General features: G+C 35.5%; 1 protein-coding gene across 2 annotated transcripts in view; it reads right to left on the reverse strand.

Moving 5' to 3' along the window:
• The window catches only part of LOC145671084 (solute carrier family 12 member 9), a 107,786-nt gene that overhangs the window by 43,081 nt on the left and 41,474 nt on the right, over nt 1-23,231 (reverse strand). The window contains exons 1-6 of one of the 2 annotated variants that reach the window (XM_081739829.1): nt 21,417-21,709; nt 18,039-18,305; nt 5,888-6,022; nt 3,085-3,219; nt 952-1,157; nt 46-247 (exon numbers count right to left, since the gene is read on the reverse strand). In XM_081739829.1, coding sequence (XP_081595955.1) covers nt 46-247; nt 952-1,157; nt 3,085-3,219; nt 5,888-6,022; nt 18,039-18,270 — 910 coding nt within the window. In that variant the 5' untranslated portion in view covers nt 18,271-18,305; nt 21,417-21,709. Of the gene's footprint in view, nt 1-45; nt 248-951; nt 1,158-3,084; nt 3,220-5,887; nt 6,023-18,038; nt 18,306-21,416; nt 21,710-23,231 lie in introns of those variants that run through there. The other variant, XM_081739827.1, reaches the window with a different exon arrangement.

Below are 23,231 nucleotides of genomic sequence, written 5' to 3' on the forward strand. Positions count from 1 at the left end.
ATTATTTAAAATGAAAATACAAACGGGAGAATGGAAATAACTTACCAGACATATTAGCTCCAGCCATTATCCCTGTCACTCCGCTGAAAAGAACACCAAATACAGCAGCAAAGTGAACAGCTTGTCCATCCACGGTGTAATCCCTCCCATAGTCTGGATACAGATTTGCCTTCAGCGTCTCACCACTTAAACCAGTATAATTAGCTGTGGTATTTCTTGCTAGCTCGTTAGCGTCAGGAATTCTAATCTAAATTAAAATACAAATACTACATTTACTGGATATTTCATATTAACTTTAACTTTAAAAGTTTTTTTTTAATACAAAGTATATTTAGATACAATGCGCAGGGAACACACATGAAATACTGACTTGTTTGAAGTGCTCCTAACGAGACAACGGTGAGAAATTCGTGTATATTTCAGACACGTGTCGGTTATCTATCTAAAGGCAAGTAAAACACGATATGGCGCAGGCACTTTATACTATTGTTAATTTCAGTTTGTAGTGAACAACAGCCAGGACATTTTAGAACAGTATCAATTCTACTCATATGGAGTAACCATGCTTCTTTGAAAAATTCTTTATTCTTATGCACATATGGAATTATATCATGCAAAGGAATATCGTATTACCTCTTCAAGAATATTGTTAAAATAACAATATTCTATCCAGAGATAAAAACAAAAAAAATTAAAGACAAGTAACTAGTAATGTCAATTTAAAGATCGTAATTTAAAACTGTCTTTTACTTTGTTATATTGTACACAACCTCTACAGCAGCTTCCTATTTAACATTTATTTTCGAGATCCCGCTGGAGGTTCATGTGGTTCGGATCCCACATTAAGCTGTAGGTTCATGTTCCCATATAGCCTCGCTGCTGAAACGAAGGCTAAATTCTAATCAGCATATATACTCGACGAAATATACATAGTTACAAAAATATTCTCACCTCTTGAAATCCTTCCACAAAGAAACTAACAACTGTCGAGAGCAAGCATATACAAACCACGCCAAGGATTGCTACACTGGTTTTAGCAAACATGTTAGCACCAATCAAGCACACTAATAAGTTGAGAACGTTTAATGCAGAACAATACAGGAATCTCCACCATCGACCGTCCGGAAGTATTGTGTTGTTCTCGCCCACCAAATAGCCTGAAGTTTAAAACAGAATGATATTAGGTTCACGAAAAAGAAAACACATATACACACACAAAAGTAATTCATATCAGTCCAGCTATCTAACGGATTAGTTTTCTACACTTCATAATCGATTTCAACTGGATTAGCCCGTGTACTATGTCTTGAAGTTATAAAGTATTTAAAAACGCATTCTAAAGTAAACAGCAGGAATATCCACGTAATTATTTTATTTTCCTTAAAACAGCTTTCACTGGACATTGTTTTCTTCGTGTCATTCAGATATGAGCATTCGTTCAACTTTACTCTCCGCCATTGAATTCGTGTACCCTTGCATGAATTTTAACTGTAATTTATTTATTTATTTTATGTTATAAAGAATTGCAAAAAGTCCATGATCGTCACGGAACATGCTAAATTAAACGTCTTGAATTTTACGTGTGTGCAATGCAAGATAAATGTTTGTCATGTTCTTTCCTTGTATCGGTTTCTCACTAGAATTTTTCACTGTTACTGGCACTTCCTTAATAACTATTATTATTATTATTATTATTATTATTATTATTATTATTATTATTATTATTTACTTAAAAGTAACATTCATTTCACGCGTACCACCCAAAAGTGTCTCCCGTATCATCAGTGATACGAGTACCACAGGTTGAGAAACCATCTTCTACGTAATTCTACTGCGATCCGACAGAAGCATTATCAAATTCGCAACAAACATTAAACGTATGAACAAGACTAGGCACTACTATATTCATTCCCGAACCGTGACTAATAGAAGTACAAGATAGGAGGAGGAGGACTAAAGGAGAAAAAGCTTTATTGCGAATTCACATACCAAATAAAGGAAGAAATTATGTAACATGTATAAACTGTTACTTTGTTGTTACAATGAGAAACAAAGGAAAAAAATCGATTTTTCTTTACATATGCTAAGTCCACTCCCTGACCAGAAACACACTTCCACTCCTAAAGTCACTGTACCACAACTTTAGATGTGCTTGGACAATCCACCGTCTACTTACTTCCACAAGGCCAGTTGTGAAATTCATAATTAGAAATCGTGAAATGCCTGGTATAGATTTCTTTCAGTAACTCAAATTGTCAAGCCTTCAGCGGACGGAAAAATCAGTCACTCCATGATACCTGGTTCCAGCTTTCCTATAGTAACAACGTGTATTACTGTTACTTATATTTATTTAAAACACTTACTGTAACAAATCATTACAACGTCAGAAAATATTAACAAAATCAACGGAGGTAAACAACGGTGAGATTCCAACCAAAGGCAGGTTCTGGTCAATATTCTGCTAGCTTTTAAGGTCGTGTTTCGTGTAGCATAATTGAGGAGAAAAGCCGAATACTACAGAACAAAACCGAAGAAGCGTGTATTCGATAAATTCGTAGATGATTGGGCCTGCTTAGCAGCAACGATGTTAAGTAAAAAACGTAAAGAGTGAGGGGTATATAGGGCGTGATAATGTATACTGCTTTCTTCATTTCGACGCGCTGAATTTCATCAAATTTTTGAATATTTCTAGCTGTTTGTTCAGGTCCTTGGCTAATTTCGCACAAATATACCTATATTCTGATTGATTTTTTTTAGTTCTATTCTTAACCTTAAAATTATATTATTTTTATTATCTTGTTTCGTTAAAGTACATACGAATAGGCTGCGTCTTCTTTCCACACTTTACGTAACACAGACAATAGCAGCGACAATGTTGAATAAACGCATGCACAAACTGCTCGCGGATTGAACTAGCAACGAATTAAACTGTGTTGAACTACTATCTCCTAAACATGAAACAGGGTAACGTGAACGTTAATAAATACTTGAGTTTTCCTGGTTTTACGAGTAACCAATATAATTCTATACTCCAAACAGAAATAAAATAAATAAATAAATAAATATAAATGACACATTACTTGCCTGAAGGTCCAAAGTTCTCGATCAGTCCTTCTGCACATCCTGTGATATACAGAGCGCTACTAACAACATTAGCTAGAAAAAATAAGCTTCCAATGGATCCTCCAAATTCTGGTCCTAGAGTTCTACTAATCATAACTATATTGTGTTAAGGAAAAAAAAAATCAAAAATTCAACGCTTGAAACAAAGTAAGTGAAATAAAATTGCATTATTCATTCAAATCATACATATTCAACCTCAAGTACGGGACCCTCTCGTCTTATATAACCCTCACCCACAACACGGATATGACTAATGAGATGAATGGAAATGAAAAAGCTTTCCAGGATTTCAAATAGTGGACTCATTTTTAAAAATCTTTCAGTTTAACGTTTCACGATTATGACTGTTAGGCTAAGGGAAACGGATGACAAAGGCAAGTGAATGATAATGAAAGAATTGGCGGAATGACAATGTGGGTGGAAAAAGGAGTACCCCGAGAAAACCCACGGACACGATGTTGTCCACCACAAACTTACTTGGCCACGGATCCAACCAGGGACACCAAGCACAAGAAGTACACTCTCTATCATTGAGCCCCCGATTTATTTTGTAGATGAAATGAAATCTTTCAGTTTAACGTTTTATGATTATGCCCTTTAGGTTAAGGGAGATGATGACTAAAGCAAGTGAATGATAATGGAAGAATTGGTGGAATGAGAAAGTGGAAGAGAAACGGGAGTACCCCGACAAAACCCATACACACGATGTTGTCTACCAAACTTACCTGGCCGGGGATCGAACAGGGATCCCTGCACCAGAAGTAAGCACTCTATTACTGAATCACCGTGCCCCCTCCCTATTATTTTCATAGAAATCGAATATTGATAGTGAAATGAATTTACGACCACTGAGTAACCCATTGGTTCATTACATTAGCATGATCCATTTTGAACTAAGATTTTAATACTAATACTTATAGTACGTCATTAAACGTAACCTGAACATGTAAGATCAGAGAGGAAGGTCAAGTCTTGCTCACACCAGTTAACTAGCCTACGGTCCTCCAATGTCTCTTTGGGCTCTAATGGATTCCAAAAGATTTAAAACAAACACAAATACAATAATAATAATAATAATAATAATAATAATAATAATAATAATAATAATAATAATAATAATAATAATAATAATAATAATAATAATAATAAAAAAGAGACAAAAGTAACTGCAAGTAATGCTGGAACTGTCTCTTCCCATTTAGTCATGTCAACAATTACTTCATTAAATTTATCCGTACTTACTGATGTCTTTTGTAGCGCACATGACTAAATGGAACCTTAAAAAAACATATAATAACCTTAGATCTTACTATTACATTAGTTGGCTTCGTGTTGTACTACTGGAGACTGTGTGGAACACTCCCACAGAACTAATGAAACCTTTCGAGCGTAGTATTATTTATTTCTGGTTATAATTTCAGCTTGTTAATCCTGCAATCATTGACAGATCTTTTTTCAAATCCTACTTGAAATCGAAATTCTCCTTAACTCCTTACTCTAACACTTGGAATTATATTGTTGTCATACTATACTAGTTTTAAGCGGTCCCGGGTTCGATTCCCGGTGAGGGACAACTATCGAAAAAGTGTAAAACCTTAACCAGGCACGTCATTCTGAGTGAGATTTTGCTGAGTTTTCCTCATTCACACCAGGCAAATGCTCATACCAGGTTGGTACGTCATATAATGGTCCCAGATCGCTTCTTTCCTTCCTATGCAATTCCCTGGACAGTGTGATCAATGATGAACGTCATCCTTCATAGCTGACGGGCTAACATGGCCATAGATGCGGAAAGCCCAGAAATCTAATTCCTAATTCTAAGCCATACTAGTTTCAAAAAATGGCAACAAAGACTGATATGTAATCTTATGTGCGTAAAGTTAATCTTAAATATTATGTTCAATTCAGGATTGAAGTTTTGTAAGCAACACAATTAAACGTGTTTAGTCCACTCTACGTTGTTTAACTAACGAGTCAAAGGAGTTCTGGTTTCAACTACCACTTGAAAAACTGATCTGTTGATGGTTCCACGACTAGCAAGATAAAATTAATTAGAAATTATTAAAAAAAAAAAAAAAAAAAAAAAAACACTAAGCACCAACAGTAAGAAGACAATCTTTAGTACTGAATTATGCTAAAATGGTATATAGAAGAATATACTGAGAAAATTTATTACCATTTATATACACCATTAAATTCACATTCAGCCATATAAGAACCAGTGCCAAACTTTTGAAGTTTTAAATATGAACGCTGTGACACGTTCTAGTTATGGGGTGAAAAGTAATACTGCGAGGACATAAATAATCTACATTGAGCACGAAAGGAGGTATGGCCCCAGGGTAGAATTTTGTTGAAATTCACTATGTCCCGGACCACCCTCTGAAATCATCACTGACTGTGATTTTTCAACCATACATGTTAGTACGAATTCTTACCAGAATATGTAAACAGAACTTTAAAAAACACTATTGTTATATCAAGATCACAGTATTCTTCATAAAAATTACTTATAATTATTCACAAAACCTCGCACCTATAGAGGAGTTGGTGTGCTAAGAATCGGTTGTTTCTTCCTTGATTAATATAGTAAATATAATAGTTATGCAAAATAAATTTCCTTAACTTTTTCCAATTTTGGGGAACAACACACAAACACACAACAACAACAACAACAACAACAACAGGAGTTTGAGTTTAACTCGTTACTAGTAACAATACAGGAATAACTGAGAGGAAAACAGCAATTTGGAGAAAAGGATACAATACGCTCCACCTCCTTCAACAGCGCCATTCGTAGATACTGCACAGATAGAAGCTACGGTAAACAACAAAATTCCATACGCAATGGAGAACTGGAGTAATGTTATTAAAAGTCCTGAATTTCCAACAATAAAACCTGTAAGACAGAAAACAAAAGGAATAAGAGTTAGTTTGTATAAATGTTAAATATTTTAACACCAATCTTCAGTACCTTTACTTAGTAAATATACGCGGTTCCTTCATGGTTAGAAAAAAAAAAAAAACTATTTTTTAAAAAGTACTTTTGTTGATATTTTTATTTAAATCACTTGTATTTGATTTAAAAAAAAACTGAATACAATATTCCTTTTTAACTGGTAAACTAAAAGAGTTTCAGGTTTCTTTCATTATGTGATGTTACAATACAAACGAAATCGGAGGTTTCCTTACGCTTGTGTCATTTTTTCCAAGATGTTTCTCACAGGTGACAGTTATTCAGTAGCAGTATATTATTGTTTACCCAATTTATAAGAGTGGGCGGTCACAGTGATCCTGAGAATTCACTTCACAATAATTGAACGAAAGAAAGACAATTATAATAATCTTGTTAAGTATTTCTTTTTACACATCTTGATCAGTAAAGAATCAAGTAAAATTTCCACAACAGAATATGCTACAATTTTGCACAGCTAGTGCATACGAGAACCGATCACAAAGACTGCAGTGAAATGTGTATATATTATTTCATACAACCAATACACCCAACATTAGGCTATTTTTGGACATAGACCCTATACAGTTGAGGTACTTGTCGCATCGTGGGATGAGTTTGAAGATCCCTTCCTGGTAAAAATCCTACCCAACACGTTGTCACGAAGTGTTTCACCTTCTCGTCTGAAGCGAAGCGACGGCCTCTTAGGTGCTCCTACAAGTGCAGAAACTGGTGGAAGTCGCTTGGAGAGAGAGATCCGAGCTGTGGGGAGAATGATCGATGAAGTCTCAGCGAAACAGCGAGGTGGTCTTCTGAACTGTATGCTGGGGCGCGCTGTAGTTACCGCAAACTTTCGACACTATTCTGCGACATACTGACGAAACATTACAGTCTCTTCCTAAACCTCTACTACGAGCTGCCGGTGAATTTCAGCCGCGGCTAAATGTTTCGGTCACAGAAATCGAATAACTAAGCAGACTTCTTCGCGAGACCAGTTTTCCAAACGAGTCGCCGATTCTGTTTAACTACAAATGACACCGTAGATGGCGAGTGGATGAAACTCTGTACAGTTGCCAAATCCATGTATTAAGATAACCACACAGCCCTCATTAATCTATAACAGACGAAAAACACCAGAAATATCGGTCTTGTAACCTTAGTCTCTAATCCTCCCTCGTATATTTTTAAATGTTTTTTTCTTAAACGGAATATGTATAAATTATGCATGGACATAAATATCTGATTTCAAGTTACCTGCACTCAGCGTGACTAAAATACCATAATATGCAACATCTTTTAGTAGTAAGGTGTTTTTAATCAAGAATATCCTTTTTTTAAATATAGTTGTAATTTTCCTTCCTATTTATAGTATCCCGTTCTTAGCACGAAAAAAAAAATGAAACGAAATCTTTTAACGTAATGTTCCACAGTTATGGCTTTTAGGCTAAAGGGAATGTATGATTAATGAAAGTGAATGATTGTCAAATTAAATTATTTACTCTTCCACAGGGAATCGAACTCTGGATCACGTGCACCAAAGGCTCATACACTAGTCACTAGATCACCAAGGAGAGCCCTTAGCACGAAAAAATACGTTTATACCAAATATAAGAAAGGTATATTACAGTCCCCTCTTTTTCATCCCCCCACTCGGATGCGTATTTGAATTGAGATGAAAAGATAGAAACCCAACTCAACCCAAGTTATAATCATGTAAAGAAATTGTTTCAAATGGTGCGGCCTTTATTGTTTGCGAAAATCTACCTCCTCTTCTCTAAGAATAGGCATTTCAATCCAAGTGTAGAACTAATGATAAATACCAAAGTCAATTCATTTTAAACAATCCAACGATCCGTGTCCTCATTTTCGCCATTTTATAAATGAAAACTAGGAAATTAAAATAATGCAGAAATATTGCTCCCTTAGAGGCAGAATTTTCGAAAACCATGGATCTCAGTTTACTGTCAATAAGAATTTTATACACCAAGTTTCATCTGCCTAACTTGAAGAGCCCGTGAGATACATATTTTTTTGTCATAAATTTTGAACCCCTTACCCCTTAGAATATGCATTTTTGTGAAAGTGACAAAAAAAAAAAAAAAAAAAAAACGACTACAATCTAGTGCTAACTATGCTCAAAAATCCATTCCAAACGGTTCACCCGTTTTTCCGTAATTATGAAACAAGACAACGTCAATGTTATTTTTATATACGGAGAATAACATACAAACTGTCTCTCCTTTAGAAGGAATTTTTAAAACGCTGGAGCACGTGATCATTTATTTATAGTAAGTAGGTTATATATCAAGTTTCACCCTCCGAGGCTCGTGAGGTACTCTATTACTGTAATACCTTTAAAAACCCCAGTTCTACTCCCTTTAGGATACACATTTTAATGAAACTTACATGATAGAAATTGGCTTGATCCAAGTGCTAACTATGACCAAAAATTCATTTTAAACGGTTCATCCGTTTTCCCGTCATTATGAGACAGGCAAAGTCGATTTCAATGTGAAGGAAAAAATATAGATATTTCCCTTTAAAAGCAGAAATTTTGGAAACGCCGAGACACGTGTCCAATTATTTTTAATGAGGGGTTTATATATAAAGTTTCATTTTCCTAACTTTAGAGACTCCCGAGACAATCATTTTTGACATACATGTTTATTCTCCTCCCCCCCCTCCTTGGGACATACAAATCAAAGTGACATGATAAAAACCCAGTTCACGGTAGGTACTAACTACATCCAAAATTCATTTCAAATGGTTCAGCCCGTTATATATATATATAGGCATATACGAATGCGATTATATACAGGATGGTAAGAAGCTGTTTGAACAAACTTCGGGAGCTGATTCCCGACACCAAAAAAAGAAAGAAAGAAAGAAAAAAAAAAGTCATTTGGAACTTTGATCAGCAACGGATAGTTTCGGCGATATAAGGTGCCGAAAGCGTGGGAAAATGAACTTCAGAGGGTTGTAATTCGAAAACAATGCACCGTAGAGTGCGGTTTAGAACATGACACTCGAAGCCATACCTGCACGATTGATAAATATGTTTCAAACCTACATATTTTTGTTTGAATAAGCATGTTTCCTACCAAGGAAGCGTGACAGAGTAGTAGCGTGCTAGATTTTGGCTCGGGAGATCGCGGGTTTAAAACCTATAGCTGGCAATTCTGACTGAGGTTTTCCTCATTCACACCAGGCAAATGCCGAGATTCGTACTGCTTAATATTGCTTTTATCCTCCTTATCTTTCATTCTCTTACACTAAATATGGCGCCTAATACATTCATTGAGTTATCAGTTCATTGTTTATACGTTTTACTGCAGTTAGCTACACACTGCAACAAAATGTGACTTACACGACACGTATAATGTGAATTACACGACAGGGAAAGAAACGTGACTTACACGACATATATTTTGTATTTAAAAGAGTTATACATATTATTTCGGGACTTTCTGCACGACTTTTGATTACCTTCCATCCAAATGAAGAAAATTTAGAATTACAGCTTTTTTGTTTAATTATATATGTAAATACACAAACTTGTTTATGTTTTCTTGTGACTTACACGACAGCCTACTTGAATAAATCAATTATTATAATTTTCTTGCTATTATTAAATTATGTGCAAAACAATGACACTAATGTAAACACAAACATTATCTTAATAAATACGTGCGCGATCTTCACTTACCTAAAGGAATTAGCAGGAAAAAATTTGTTTTAAAATCCCCACTGTAGGTACGATCTTCTGCAACATGAAAGTGGCCAATTTTACCTCCTGCAGTCATCTCGAAAGCAACGTTGGTATCATCTTGTCCATTTATGAAAAATTCAGCATTCTTAAAAATGAATTTTAATAATTATCTGGGCCAAGGTGAAACTTCAAATTATCCCTTGGTAGGGTCAGTTACCGCGAAATTGACCACATACAATTCGAATTTTAAAAAATCGTTGAGTATTGAATGTTAAATGGATTAAAGCTTTCTCCTCAAGTCCCCTATACAATATGAAATTATTAAATCGGTACAATGTCAAAATTCTTGGCTCAATATCATAATCTTAAGAAAGAAAAAAAAAAGAGATACTTTGTTTACACTTATTACGACCCTGCCATCTTATTATAAAGAATTACGATCCGAAATGAAATGAAGTCTTTCAGTTTCACGTCCCACAATTATGATGAGAGATGAATGAAATAGTGGAATAAAGAAAGTGGGAGGAAACAGGAGAACCCGAGGAAACCCACACACATGGTGTTTGCCCATCACAAAGTTCACTTTAGTATTGAGCGGGAATCGAACCAGCGACCCCACGCACGAATGGAGAACGTTCTACCACTGAGCCACGGCCGCCCTGAATTAGGATGCGAGTTTCAAAACTTGCATTCGACTAGTGTCCCAAAATAACCAGAAATATCACATTTTATTTCTGTTTTAAGCAAATGGATTTAAATGAAATCTTTCAGTTCTATATCCCACGGTAAAGTTATGTAGGTGAAAAAAGACAGATGAGGATGCGAAATGAATGAAGTGGTGGAACGAAGAAAGAAGGACGAAACGGGAGAATCCCGAGAAAGCACAAGCTCATGGTGTTTGTCCACCACAAAGCCCACTTGGCGCGAATTGAGATCGAACCAGGGATCCCGCGCACCAGAGATTAACGCTCTATCACTGAGCCACTGTAGCCTAAATGGATTTAAATTATAAATTTATTTTTAAATCAATTGACTTAAAACCACTTTGATTTAAATTAATAAATCTTGCTTCATATATTGTCATAATTCATGGAATCGACGCCTTCCTACAACCTTCCAACCGAAGAGACATTGTTAGTAATATATATATAGACTTATTAAGTGTTATCAGAAAAGACGTAGTTTTATACTTAATATGACTAATTGGAATTGACTGAATGATTTTAAAATGGTTATTCTAGAGCGTACTCGACTAATGGAATATGCATCTTGGGAGTAATCTCTTGTCTTAAAACGCGTGAACGTATATCATTTAATCAATCGACAGAGGACGCTTACAAATATAGACAACTTAAGTTCTCTATCTTATAACTTACTAACAACTTAATGGATATTGTATCGTATTTTCCAGTATACAAGAAATACATTTTTTATCTTTAAAATGGCTTTCAGAATAAGGTATATCTCCTAAAATGAAGATACAGATTGTTGTGCTCCCTTTTTAGGAAAGTTTTGCACACTCTCTTTTAACTTCCGATATCTTGGCTATGAGCATTCCTTTTGGTACTAAGAACTGCTGAAGATATATAACACAAGACATTTTGGTCGAAGGTGAACGAACAAACTGTGTTTTCTTAAGTCTGGCATCAGTAATATCCTTGATGGAAGCGAGAATGATCGTTTTATATGAAGATAATGATGATGATAAAGAGGAAGAAAGAGACATCACCGGTGCTGATGATGTGAGTTAGGATGATTCAAATGACTGTGCCACGATTTTGCAGGATTCCAAAAGGTCGGTGCACTGTTCAAGAGCTATTACAGTACTTTCTTAATTTTTTTTTTTTAATTTTTATTTTTATATATTAGTATTATTACTTAAATATTAACATCATTCTTTCACTTTCAATTTTGTGTTTTACTACAAAATGTATGTTAAATTTTATGGTCCGTCTTATACACAAGAAAATATGGTATATAAAAAAAATTAGGTGTAATTATATTTAGTGTGTGGCTTTCTCAAATTATTGTGATTTGTACAATTTTCAGTCGATAGGATTCTGCTCTTGTAAAAATAAAATCCAGAGGCTCGAGAATCAACGACAATTAACAGCATTTCGAAGACTTCTTTTGAAAGTTAACCCCACTGATGACAATTAAAGTTTAATAGATTCCCAGGAATACTTTAAAACAAGCAATACCTGGTTGGATGATATGTAAACGTGATCTATGTGATGGAGTATGGGCATCACGGAAAGTCGCCACCTTGGATTTAACTCTAATACTTCAAATGAGAAATGGGTGTGTCATTTTAAAATGTTTCAGTTTTATATCTCACGATTATGCCCTGTAGGCTAAAGGAGAAGATCGTCAATGAAAGTGAATGACTATGGAAGATTCGGTGTAACAAGTATGTGAGAAGAAACAGGAGATACCATCGAAAACTCACGGACATGGAGTTGTCTTCCACAAATTCACATGGTTTGGAATTGAGCCAGTTACCCATCGCACTAGTAAAGTGCGAACTACCACTGAGTCTCTCGTTCTACTCCCAATATGATATTTTGCTTAGGATAGTTACCTTCTCAAAAAGTTGAATGTCAAATTAATTTTGCCTACAGTCGTTTAAGAAACACGGACAGTTGAATTTGGAGTTTTCCGAAACTAATAATAAGTTTCCACATTCTGTCTTTTCCGGAGATATAATTCTCTAAAAAACAGATAGAAATAATACAGCCGAAAGGCGATAACAATACTAAAGTGATTGCAAAAATTCAATGCGCGTCCTGAAGAGAAAACATGACACACTGCATGCTACGATTTCCAAATTACTGAAGAAATTTTCAGAGTATGGTGTCTGTGCGAGACAAGAAAACACCAAAGAACGTCACTGATGAGAATATGATAACGTCATTTGTATCAGAGGTCCGTATTATGCGAGACGCATACTAGTAAGTGGCATTCTTATATGCTGTAGATACAACAAACTCAGTAAAGATGACCCAGATAAAGAGTACAGTTCGCACAATTAGAACCATCGGTGTTGGTCTATTGTCAACCCATCGTGGACAGATCACAGTAACGTGGTCGGCGAGACTAAGTCAAGATATAGTGTGGGATATGGAAAACACATGTGTCCACCAACGGTACACTGGCAGGTGAACCATACCTGGACATCCTTCATGAGCACATACTACTTTCAAAGCTGAATCCCGAGGGAATATTTCCAGAAAGATGGCACCAGTACTATATTGGACAAGTCAGAACTTTGTTGAATCGACAGGTTGGAAGTTGGGTAACATATCAAGTATGCTCCTCCTTCATCAAATCTCAGCTCTCTTAAGTTCTACTTGTTGTGCCATCTGAAAGACATGATGTATTGTGAAAAGACTAAAATGTAAAGTTATCATTTCCAGCAATGCATCCTTCATGTCTGTACTATCATTAACCCCGCTATGCTAGGATCTATAAAGATTGGAAAACTGATTTTAGGTGTCACGCAAAATGGTTGCCACATTCAGCGTATGTTGTAGGACGTCTAATTCCAATTTCAAAGGATAAATTTAACCTAAAACAGACTATCACACACACATCTCGCAAGTTCTCAAGACAAATCCAAGACGGGGTTGTTGTTGTTTGTTGAATTTGGACTGGATTTAAGTTTAGCGCCCCGTTCAGCAGCGAGGCTATATGAGACATAGACCTACAGTTTAAGTAGAATCCGAACCACTTAAACTTCCGCCGAGAATTGAACCCACATCTTCAACGCCAAACGTGCGTACGCTATCCACATAAACATAAGAAAGCTTGCATATTTTTGCGTTCCTTTTCACTACCGAGGATATATCAGACGCATACCTACAGTTTAAGGTGGAATCGGAACCACCGTAATGCAGTCAAATTTTAAGACTGTCTCACTGGGAATAATACCCGGGAGCCGATACACCAAATGTGCATGCGCTAGCCAATAGATAAACGGGAAGTCTCCAAGATGGCAATTTTCAAGATGACCGTCATGATATCTACATCCCCCATCAGGTAGATCCTCGCAATATTTGATCTCAATTCCTTCACCTGTTTTCAAAAAATAAAGGTATTTCCAGAAGTCTACCTTTGCCTTATGCAAAGAGAGCGAAGATTCCTATGCTATGTGAATCTTCTGTAAAGAAAATGAGGAAGACTGCAGTGAATGCACTTAAATTTGCAGCAAGTGACCTTGTACTGATGGCAGAATATTTGTGGTAGCGATAATTCCTCGAAGATGTCGTGTGACCTTTGTTATTCAAATATTTGTGACCTTACAGGTTGATAAGACAACCGTGTTCCTATTATTCAATCAACATATATATGCACACATTGATCACATATTTTTACAGATTGTAACAACTGTTCGCCTACGTTCTTTTCCAGTGTTTCAATGACTACTAATCGTACAATACAAACACGAGATTGATAAGTTTCTTACATTTAACTTAAAATAATATAAGTAAATATTTAAATGAGCTTAAATACATACTAATGTCTCCTCTCTTATTATCGTGCGTTCTTTTAAATTTTAATTCACACATAAAAGAACAGACTTTGTCAAAATATAGAAAAAGTATTTTCCTCTCCTTAAATATTCTACCATAATTTGTCGTCAAATAAGGATGAAGATAATTTTCTATTTATGAGTTAACTTAATTTGTGCGAAAATCGACTCCCTATCTTTTGTTTATTATTATTTTACGCACGGAAGAAAAATCACTTAAATATTAAGTGCCACAGCTAACTATAATATATGAGAATCACTGTCGCAATTGCAAATAATTAGAATTGGATCACAAATCTCTGCCGCGATTGACACCAACAAAGAACTTCCCCCAAGACAGATACTATTGAAGTAACTTAAGTACTATACTTCAGTTACTTCAATAGTATCTGTCTTGGAGAAAATTCTTCGTTGGCGTCAATCGCGGCAGAGACTCATGAGCTAAGCTCCTATTACTTAATTCCTTAAGAACCCTCATTACACTACCCTACCACCTTGTCTACCCAAGTTTCTCTTCAGAAGCTTTTCAACCAAACCTGTATACCTCAAAGAAACAAGGGTTTTGTTTCAGATTCTGAAACTATGATAGGCTTCGAAACTATGCAAATTCAATGCTCAAACCTGAAGTAGTACATATATAACTACCTGAATACAGGAATGAGATCAAAAGATAGAACTTGTTCCTCAGACGCTGAATCCATATCAAAATGTCATTACTCGCTTTCTCTTATTATACTTGTTCAGTAGACATTATTAATGAAACCAGAATTGCTAATTGATGTCTATCACTTCCGGTTGTAATAGGGGAATAAGATGAAAGGTGGAACATATTCTCGTGGTAATAAATCCATACTTAAAATGAAAGAAGAAAAAAAAAAACCTACCTCTCGCTATCTATTTGTTTTGTCCATTATGCCATCTGTAACCGGAAATCGTAAACTTCCACAGCTTTCCGTTTGAACAATAGATAAAAACGTACTAACAAAACTCATTCTTAGGACTCTAAATCGGTCAGAAAAACTGCTTTTCGATATATATATATATATATATATATATATATATATATATATATATATATGAACGTTTCTGCTCTATGAAAATAAGTAATGAAACCGAAAGTATTAATATGTTTCAAACCACTTCCGTTTTGGGCAGACTGTTGCGAGTGATGATGGTACGTTCTCTTGAGACACTGAAACCGCTTCTTGATATCTATTACCGTTTCTGTTCTATGAAGACCAACGTTAAAATTGCAAACAGTTGATTTCTACCACCTCCAGTCTGAATAGAGGGTTAACGGAAGAGATGGAAGCCTGAGTAGATTCCAAAAAAAAAAAAAATTTCTCGATATATTCTTCCGATTTTAATCTATGAAAATCAATACTGAAACCGGAAGTACTACAAAATTTCAACTACTTCTGGTTTTGGTAGAGTATTGCGGCTGATAATGATGCGTTATCTTGAGACGCTGAGTCGATTGCAAAAAACACCGCTTCTCGCTATATGTTACCGTTTTCGTTGTATGAAGATAAACGATAAAACCGGAAATGGTTAACTTAAACCACCTCCGGTATGAATAGGTTATCAGAGTAAATGAAACCTACTGTTGGAACCCTGAAGCGATTGCAAAAAAATACTGCTCCTTGATATCTTTTACCGTTTTTGGTCTATGGAAGCCAGTATTGTAACCGAAAGTAACAGTAAATCTAAATCAAGTTTCGGTACAGTGTTGCAAATAATCATGATATGCTGTCATGAAACACTTGTTTGCAGAAAGTAGCAAATCGCTATCTGTTACCGTTTCTGCTTTATAATGACAAGCACTGAAATCGGAAATGGTTAATTTAAAATATTTCTGGTTTGGATATAGGTTAATGGACGAGATGGAACCTATTCTTGGGACGCTGAGTCGATTGCAATAACTACATCTTGATATGTCTTAACGTGTTGCTCTGATACCTGTCGATTGACGGGCATAGTTTTTCTATAAGACTTCCGATAGTTATGGATAACATATATATAACGACCAGTAAACTTTACATGAGTAGTTCCGGATGGAAAGTGTGAACTCAATAAGAGTTGCGTGCAATCCGAACGCTCGGAAACTATATTTGAGATGCTCGAGTAGTCTGCTTCTGTGGCAGAGCTCTAGTGCCTGTGTGTATACTTTGTGGAAGCCGTTTATCTTTCTGTTAAAAAATAAATAAATAAATAAATAAATAAAATATAAATAAAAAATTAAAAAATGGACGATTCTTTAAATGTTCATAGCAAACTTTCAAGTATTACTTTGTAATATAATTGTAAGCCACTATAAACTTAATTAAGGACTTGAGATATGTTGTGCTTAATTCTTATTTATCTTATACTATTAAAACATTTACTCTCATGGATAATCTTATCTTATTCAGTTAATTTTCTGATGATGATCTTTGTAAACATTTCTCTTAACTACAATTCATATAAATCTCGAATCTTGGCATTATTCTTTATTTCTTAGTAATACAGACCATATGCCTGCTTAACGCGGCTTGCGTCTTATTTCAAAAACATTTCTTGGTAACATCCTCCCTTCTTTAACTCCTTTCAAACAACTTACAACTACGTGACCTTTCTTTTTCTAAAACACTCAACTGAATGCTGCTTTCATGCTGTCGTGGAAATCATTTCACTAAGCATCTCAAGTTCTTCTTAGGTCACTACTGCATGTGAACGTTACATGAAATCTCATAATTCTGAAATTCTTCTGTCCGATCTTCCTAGTCGCCATACCGGTTAAAGTTCATGACCATAAGTAACATATCTGAACTGCTCCTTTGGCCGACTTGACCTAACTTGACCGAACGAATTGTCGCTTCTTCTTAACAAACAGCTTGTCTACTCCAGTTTCTTGTGCTCTTCTTCCACCTTTGTTATATTTTTTAACTCCATTAAAGGTGAGGTATGTGGCGAATTCGCGTCTGATCCTGCCATGAAGAAACGAAACCCGATTCTTTTGCTCCTCATCGAATACCAAGGACACTTCTGAGTTTTTCATACAATGTTTCCATTTAAGTTTTTTAGGGAAAAAAAAATCCTTAAGATAGTATCCCATGAAAAGACATCGATAACATCTTTGGATTTCCCTAAGACATCGTTAAGATCTTCTGGATTTCGCTGGACACTCTTTTACACCTTTCGCATCACTTGGACATTTCAGAAACACTCGATATCATTGCTGTTGGAAGTTATTTCCAGTTCCAACCCTTGCATATGGATCCTTGTGTAGCATTTGACTTTTTAACAAAGAGATTTCCTTCTTGAACAATGTGATTTGGTGGTTTCGCTGCTGAAGTTCCACTGATTCAGAATTCTTATACTCATGTTAACGAGCTTCTACTGTTCTCAACATGCAGAGGGTGTAGATTTGGCTGAGTAAAACTGAGCCATTATTACAGGGCTACTGGTTTGAGTGGAATATTAAAATTCTTGGAAATTTTTGAGTAGCACCTCCTAAACATATAGAATTAGATTTAGTTCATCTTAAAGAAAACAGCCAGTAGGTTATTTTCTTATTTTTATATGTATGCTATAGCATCAAATAGTATTATTTATCTTGTATAAATTGGTAGATTTGAATTTTACAAAACCAAAAATATTACTGAGACATGTAAATATTTCAAAAGAAATATTTCAGAAAAGAATTTTAAAACTCGTAAAAATGTTTACAAATTTCTACCTACCTACTCGCAGAAATAATAATGCACTAAACATAGAAAGTGCAACAGGACTGAATACTCCTGCAAACGTCCCTAGAGTTCTGCCGGTCTCAGGACCGCTTGATATTAACGTAGGACAACCACTCAGACTACGAAACAACCGTCGCTGGGAAAGCAATGGAGCTCGTTCATTGGTTGTCTCCCTGACTGATGTCACAGACCCTGCATTAGTTGAACCAATTTCTGCCGCTATCATCTTGTTAGATTTATTAGTAGCAGAGGACTCCGAATCTGTAAGACAAAAGAATGTGATTACAGAATTAAATATTGATCAGTTATTCAAAATTACACTGACAACGAATTTTAACTGCATTTGATGCCACCTTCAAGTCTGAAAACAGAATGACATTCGCAAGGATACACTTTGATTAGAAACTAATTTTAAAATGCAGAATATCGAAATCTTAACGTTATGCTTTAATTTGAAGATATAACTGATTTTATATCACATCAAATCATCTATAAGTGCAAATTCAATTATACAGAAAGAGTGAAAAAGAGCACAATTGGGCCGACATTCGAATCCGATCTCCGGCTCACCGTGCCGATGTGCTAACCACTGTTACATAGTCCGCTCGCTGAAGTGTCTGCATTCTATCACTCGCGAAGTAGGTGTTCAACCAATGAGACAACATGGATTGTTCCACAACTTCTGTTGTGCTAGCTTGCACAATCTCGTTATAGAACAGCTCTGACGGATGAATTAATATTAGATATAACTAGTTCTTTCCCTCCTAGCCTTTGGCTCGCTATACGCTAAAATCACTTTTAATTAAAACCTGCAAGCTAGCGCCGTGTTTAGTGTCAAGTATTAAATTCCCAAAATCATTAAACGATAAAAAGTTTAAAATTATTATACACTCATATACTTTGTGATGTAGCGACTGTGCACAGTGTTACACACGCACACTAAGACATTACTTTTAAAATAAGGACACGGAAAAAATAACAGATTGTAGATCACATGAAATCATCTTTAGGTGCGAATCCAATCATATACAATGCGTGAAAAAAATGCGCGACTGGACTGCAATTCGAACTAGGGTGTTCTGTAATGGGACACTGGGTTGTCCAGACACAAAATAAGGATTGGAGTGCACGCAGCCCATGTGGTCTAAGTTGTTGAGAATGACTTCAACAAAAATAGAATGTATGACTGTTTGGGGAGCAGACTAGATAGAGTAATGGTTAACGCATCGCCATGATAATCTGGAAACGCGTTGTTAAATAAAGTAGCTGAGGAATAAATAATAATAATAATAAAAAAAAATCGATGTAAGTAGGAGGAAATTATGCTTAAGTACTGATGGCGGAATCTGTAGTTTAAGAAAAAGAATTTATCGCTTTGTGGATCTTAGGAATTGATATGTCTTTAATGTACAGGCAATTGTAGAGATTCTGAGCTCTCCTGTGTGGAATTTGGAGGTTTCGACAGATAGCTACTTATAAATTCAACGTACGAACACTAACCTATTCAAGTAATTTAACCTAATCTTCCATACCACCTAACCTTCAGAAGTTCTGCTCTACGATCCGTAAAGACAAATTTATTCGACAGGTAAGGCATCGAGTAACATACACGTTCCCACGCGCATGCAGTCACTGACGTGCCTTTATACCAAATCATGAAATAATTTTTGGACAATGTTTAGCAGCAGAAGGGGTCCAGCTATTTTTTCTAACAAAGCAATGTTACAATTTCTGTACTTTCTGTTCACATTAGGTTAGTTTAGTGTTGGTTACTTTATGTTAGATTATATTAGTGCAGGAATCCAGCATAATTTCCGAACAAATTATAGAATTTCGCTTATTTCTATTAATATTAGGTTAGTTTAGATTAATTCAGGTTAGTATAAGTTAGTTTAGTTTAGGTTAGGTTAGGTTACAGGGCCTGTATGTTAGGTCTAAGTACTTGCATCTTCCATTTCTCCCGTAAATTTTGTATTTTTTCACGTACTTTTGGACCCCGTCTGCTAAACATTTACCGATTTTTTTTTATCAACAATGATTATTTCTGGTGACCGCCTTAAACATAATCTATGGCAAGGTTTGACGGTAATAATAAGAAAATAGGCAAAAGAATTACTAGGTGAAATGAAATATTTTAATTTAAAGTCCCATGATTATGACGTATAAGCTAAGGAAGATAGATGATTTAAGGCAAGTGACTGATGATGGAAGAATCGATGGAATGAGAATGTGGGAAGAAACAGGAGTACCCTGAGAAAACTTACGGACATGATGTTTACCACAAATTTACTTGACCCGGGATCGAACCAAGGACCCACGTACCACAAAACCCTACCACTAAGCCACCGGGCCTCCCTACGAAGGAATTATAATTTTCCTGCAATTCTCTCGAGTAGTGTACTTAAACTTAACCTATACCAAAAAAGGAATGTGAAAGAATTATAGTTCCTGCAGGTGAAGTTAAGGCTTACCACTAGAAATAGTTGCTGTGCCCTCTAAAAGATTTGAGCTGGGCGACACAATAATACCCCACTTAGTGTAGATGAAATGTAAGGGGTACAACAGGTGATTATTGAAAAATTACAATTTGTTTATTATTTTTGTATAAATACAGCGTCCGGACACATGCTAGAAACATTACAGTGTCAAAGGAAGAAACCAACATGTGTTAGGTGGCTACTAAAAAGTACGAATGTTAACTAACCGAGTCAATGCAGGGCGATCAAGGTGGGTTCGCGCGCATCAGCAACAGTGGTATGCGCTTAAGCAAAAGTTTTGACAATACACGGGTTTTCGTAGATACGAGTTCTTATAGCATTCTAGTATGGTTTCACACTCATAACGCTATTTACCCGTAAACATAAAATAATCTTTTGCACACTGTGCAGAAACATTCCGCAGGCAGAAATTAATACGTAATTCAGTTACCTATCCTGCACTCACTTACCTCAACCTGTAAAGGACTTGTAATGATTTTACACTGCTAATTCTGCACTTGTAAACATAAAATAAAGGTGTATTACTTACTATTTAATTCCGCTACTTCCAGAAATTTATTTCTTAGAAACATGTCTTTCCATGCATGGCTTTGAATTTTTCCTGTAAATTTTGCAAAATGTGGCGTGACTAAACTTCACCAACACCACTTAGTTTTCAACAATTGTTTCGAGTGGTGTACCAAAACTTAACCTGCATGTCCTAAGATTATTTCACTTTACTAATGGAAACATTGCTAGTCACGATGGTTTAATGAAAATAGGAGATCTGCTTAGTGTATATTCCACTCCAATTAATTACGAACATATCAATTCATCTACTCCTTACTTATTTAAAGCCACAGACCAACAAAGAATAAATATTTGAGATACTTACGTCTTATTCAATCCACTAAACATAAATACTACGTTGTATGTAAATAAATGTCATCGAGGGCATCCCAACAAAGCTTTGGGAGCAAAAGTTTATCACAGAAAAACAACAAAAATCGTAATACTTTTACTCTGTAAACAGTTGCACTAAAAAGGAGAAGTGAAGTAAACGAATGTGATTTATCTCAATACTATAGCATGAATCATAGCTAGGCACTCCTCGCTAAAATGTCAAATTCTTTTCAGCTGACTGTATTGTGTAAGCGCACTCCCACTTCTGCTACCGTAGATAACAATTTTTCACTTCTTTCTCGCAAATAAACCCGTAACTTATTTTTATTGATACAAGATCATTGCTTCTCACTCATTTACAAAGATTGCACCCATTTCAAACAGATTATTTGCTATAAGTATGTCAAGTATAATATATATCTGTATCATAACTCAGAATACGTCGTTTAAAGTTTAATCAATCAAAACAAGTAAGTCAAAATTGAAAGTCAATGTAATAATGATTATGAATATCAGTATATCTTAAAAGTAACTTTGCGATTAATATGATTTTTTTTTTTTAACGAACGGGTTTGATTATAATATCCATTCGGAGTTAGATTCCTTTCTTTTCCTGATTGCATGAAGCATGTCAGAGACTAATTGCTAGCATAATTCTCGAATCTCTACGACTATTATGATGGGACTTTCAAATTGAGTACAAATCAAAATTTCTTACATTTACTGGTAGAGCAAATTAGGCATAGCTGTCCAATTGCCCAATTGATAGTTCACTCCAAATCAGGCAACCCTGTTCAGGCCCGCAACCAGAGGGGGGTTAGGAAGCTTGGCAACCCTTAAACTTTTAGTGGCCCACTCAATACAAAATTCACAATTTAGATATTTGTAAGAAAATTTTTAATGACTTGGACGCTCTAACATACTTATGATCCCACCAAACCTCCGTGGCTGATTTCGGATCAGCCATTGCTTTAAATAAATTTTTGCCTCAGACTCAACTGATAGGAAAATGTCAAAGGGATCTGGAGCTGTGGTTTTTCTTATAGTTATTACATATGATTGAATAGCATTCAGAGTCATCTACACGGATCAGAGAATGTACTTCAGGTCTCTAGGTTCGGTATTTGCTCAAAATTTCTATCTTTTAACATCCAATATTAAACATCCACTATGAAGTCAAAAACATATTTAGAGTGGCTCAAAAGTGGGTATACAGTACCATATTGAAAAGCTCATTGCATTTTATATCATTTCTTATTGTTATGGATCAGGTAGACTTAGTCTCTTTATTATTTGTTCCTAATGTGTTTTTACATATATCTTAAGCTCGGAACAGCCTACGCAAATAAACCCATAAACTAGAATGTTATATTTGATCAATGCAGGGGTGTATACTAGGGATGGCCGGATCCGGACCTGACTGGGTCCGAATCCTTTGGATCCGAATCTCAGATCTTGATTCTTCCCACCCAAACCCACATCCCGCCTAAATTGTGATAAACTTGAATATCAAAAATTCATCTCAAATTGTGATGATAAAGTTGAATACCTGAAATTCGTTAAAACTTTTTTCGGATTCACTGATATAGTAGCTGTGCTTTTAAATGTTTCCATAACACGTTTGTGTTACCTTTGTTCTTTATTTTATTTTAACCTTGCAATATTAACATGCTGCACTTTCTGTCGAAGTCTCTTTAGTAAAATGTTTACGAGCTTGATTTTTTCCCATTTCAGAGTATTGTGAACTGTCTGAAAATTGGTGTAAATGGTAACAAATTTTTCTGTTTAGCTCCTCTTCGAAACTAAA

Source organism: Thermobia domestica, chromosome 15 (assembly GCF_964235325.1).
Source record: "Thermobia domestica chromosome 15, izTheDome1.hap1.1, whole genome shotgun sequence".
NCBI classification, from domain to species: Eukaryota; Metazoa; Arthropoda; class Insecta; order Zygentoma; family Lepismatidae; genus Thermobia; species Thermobia domestica.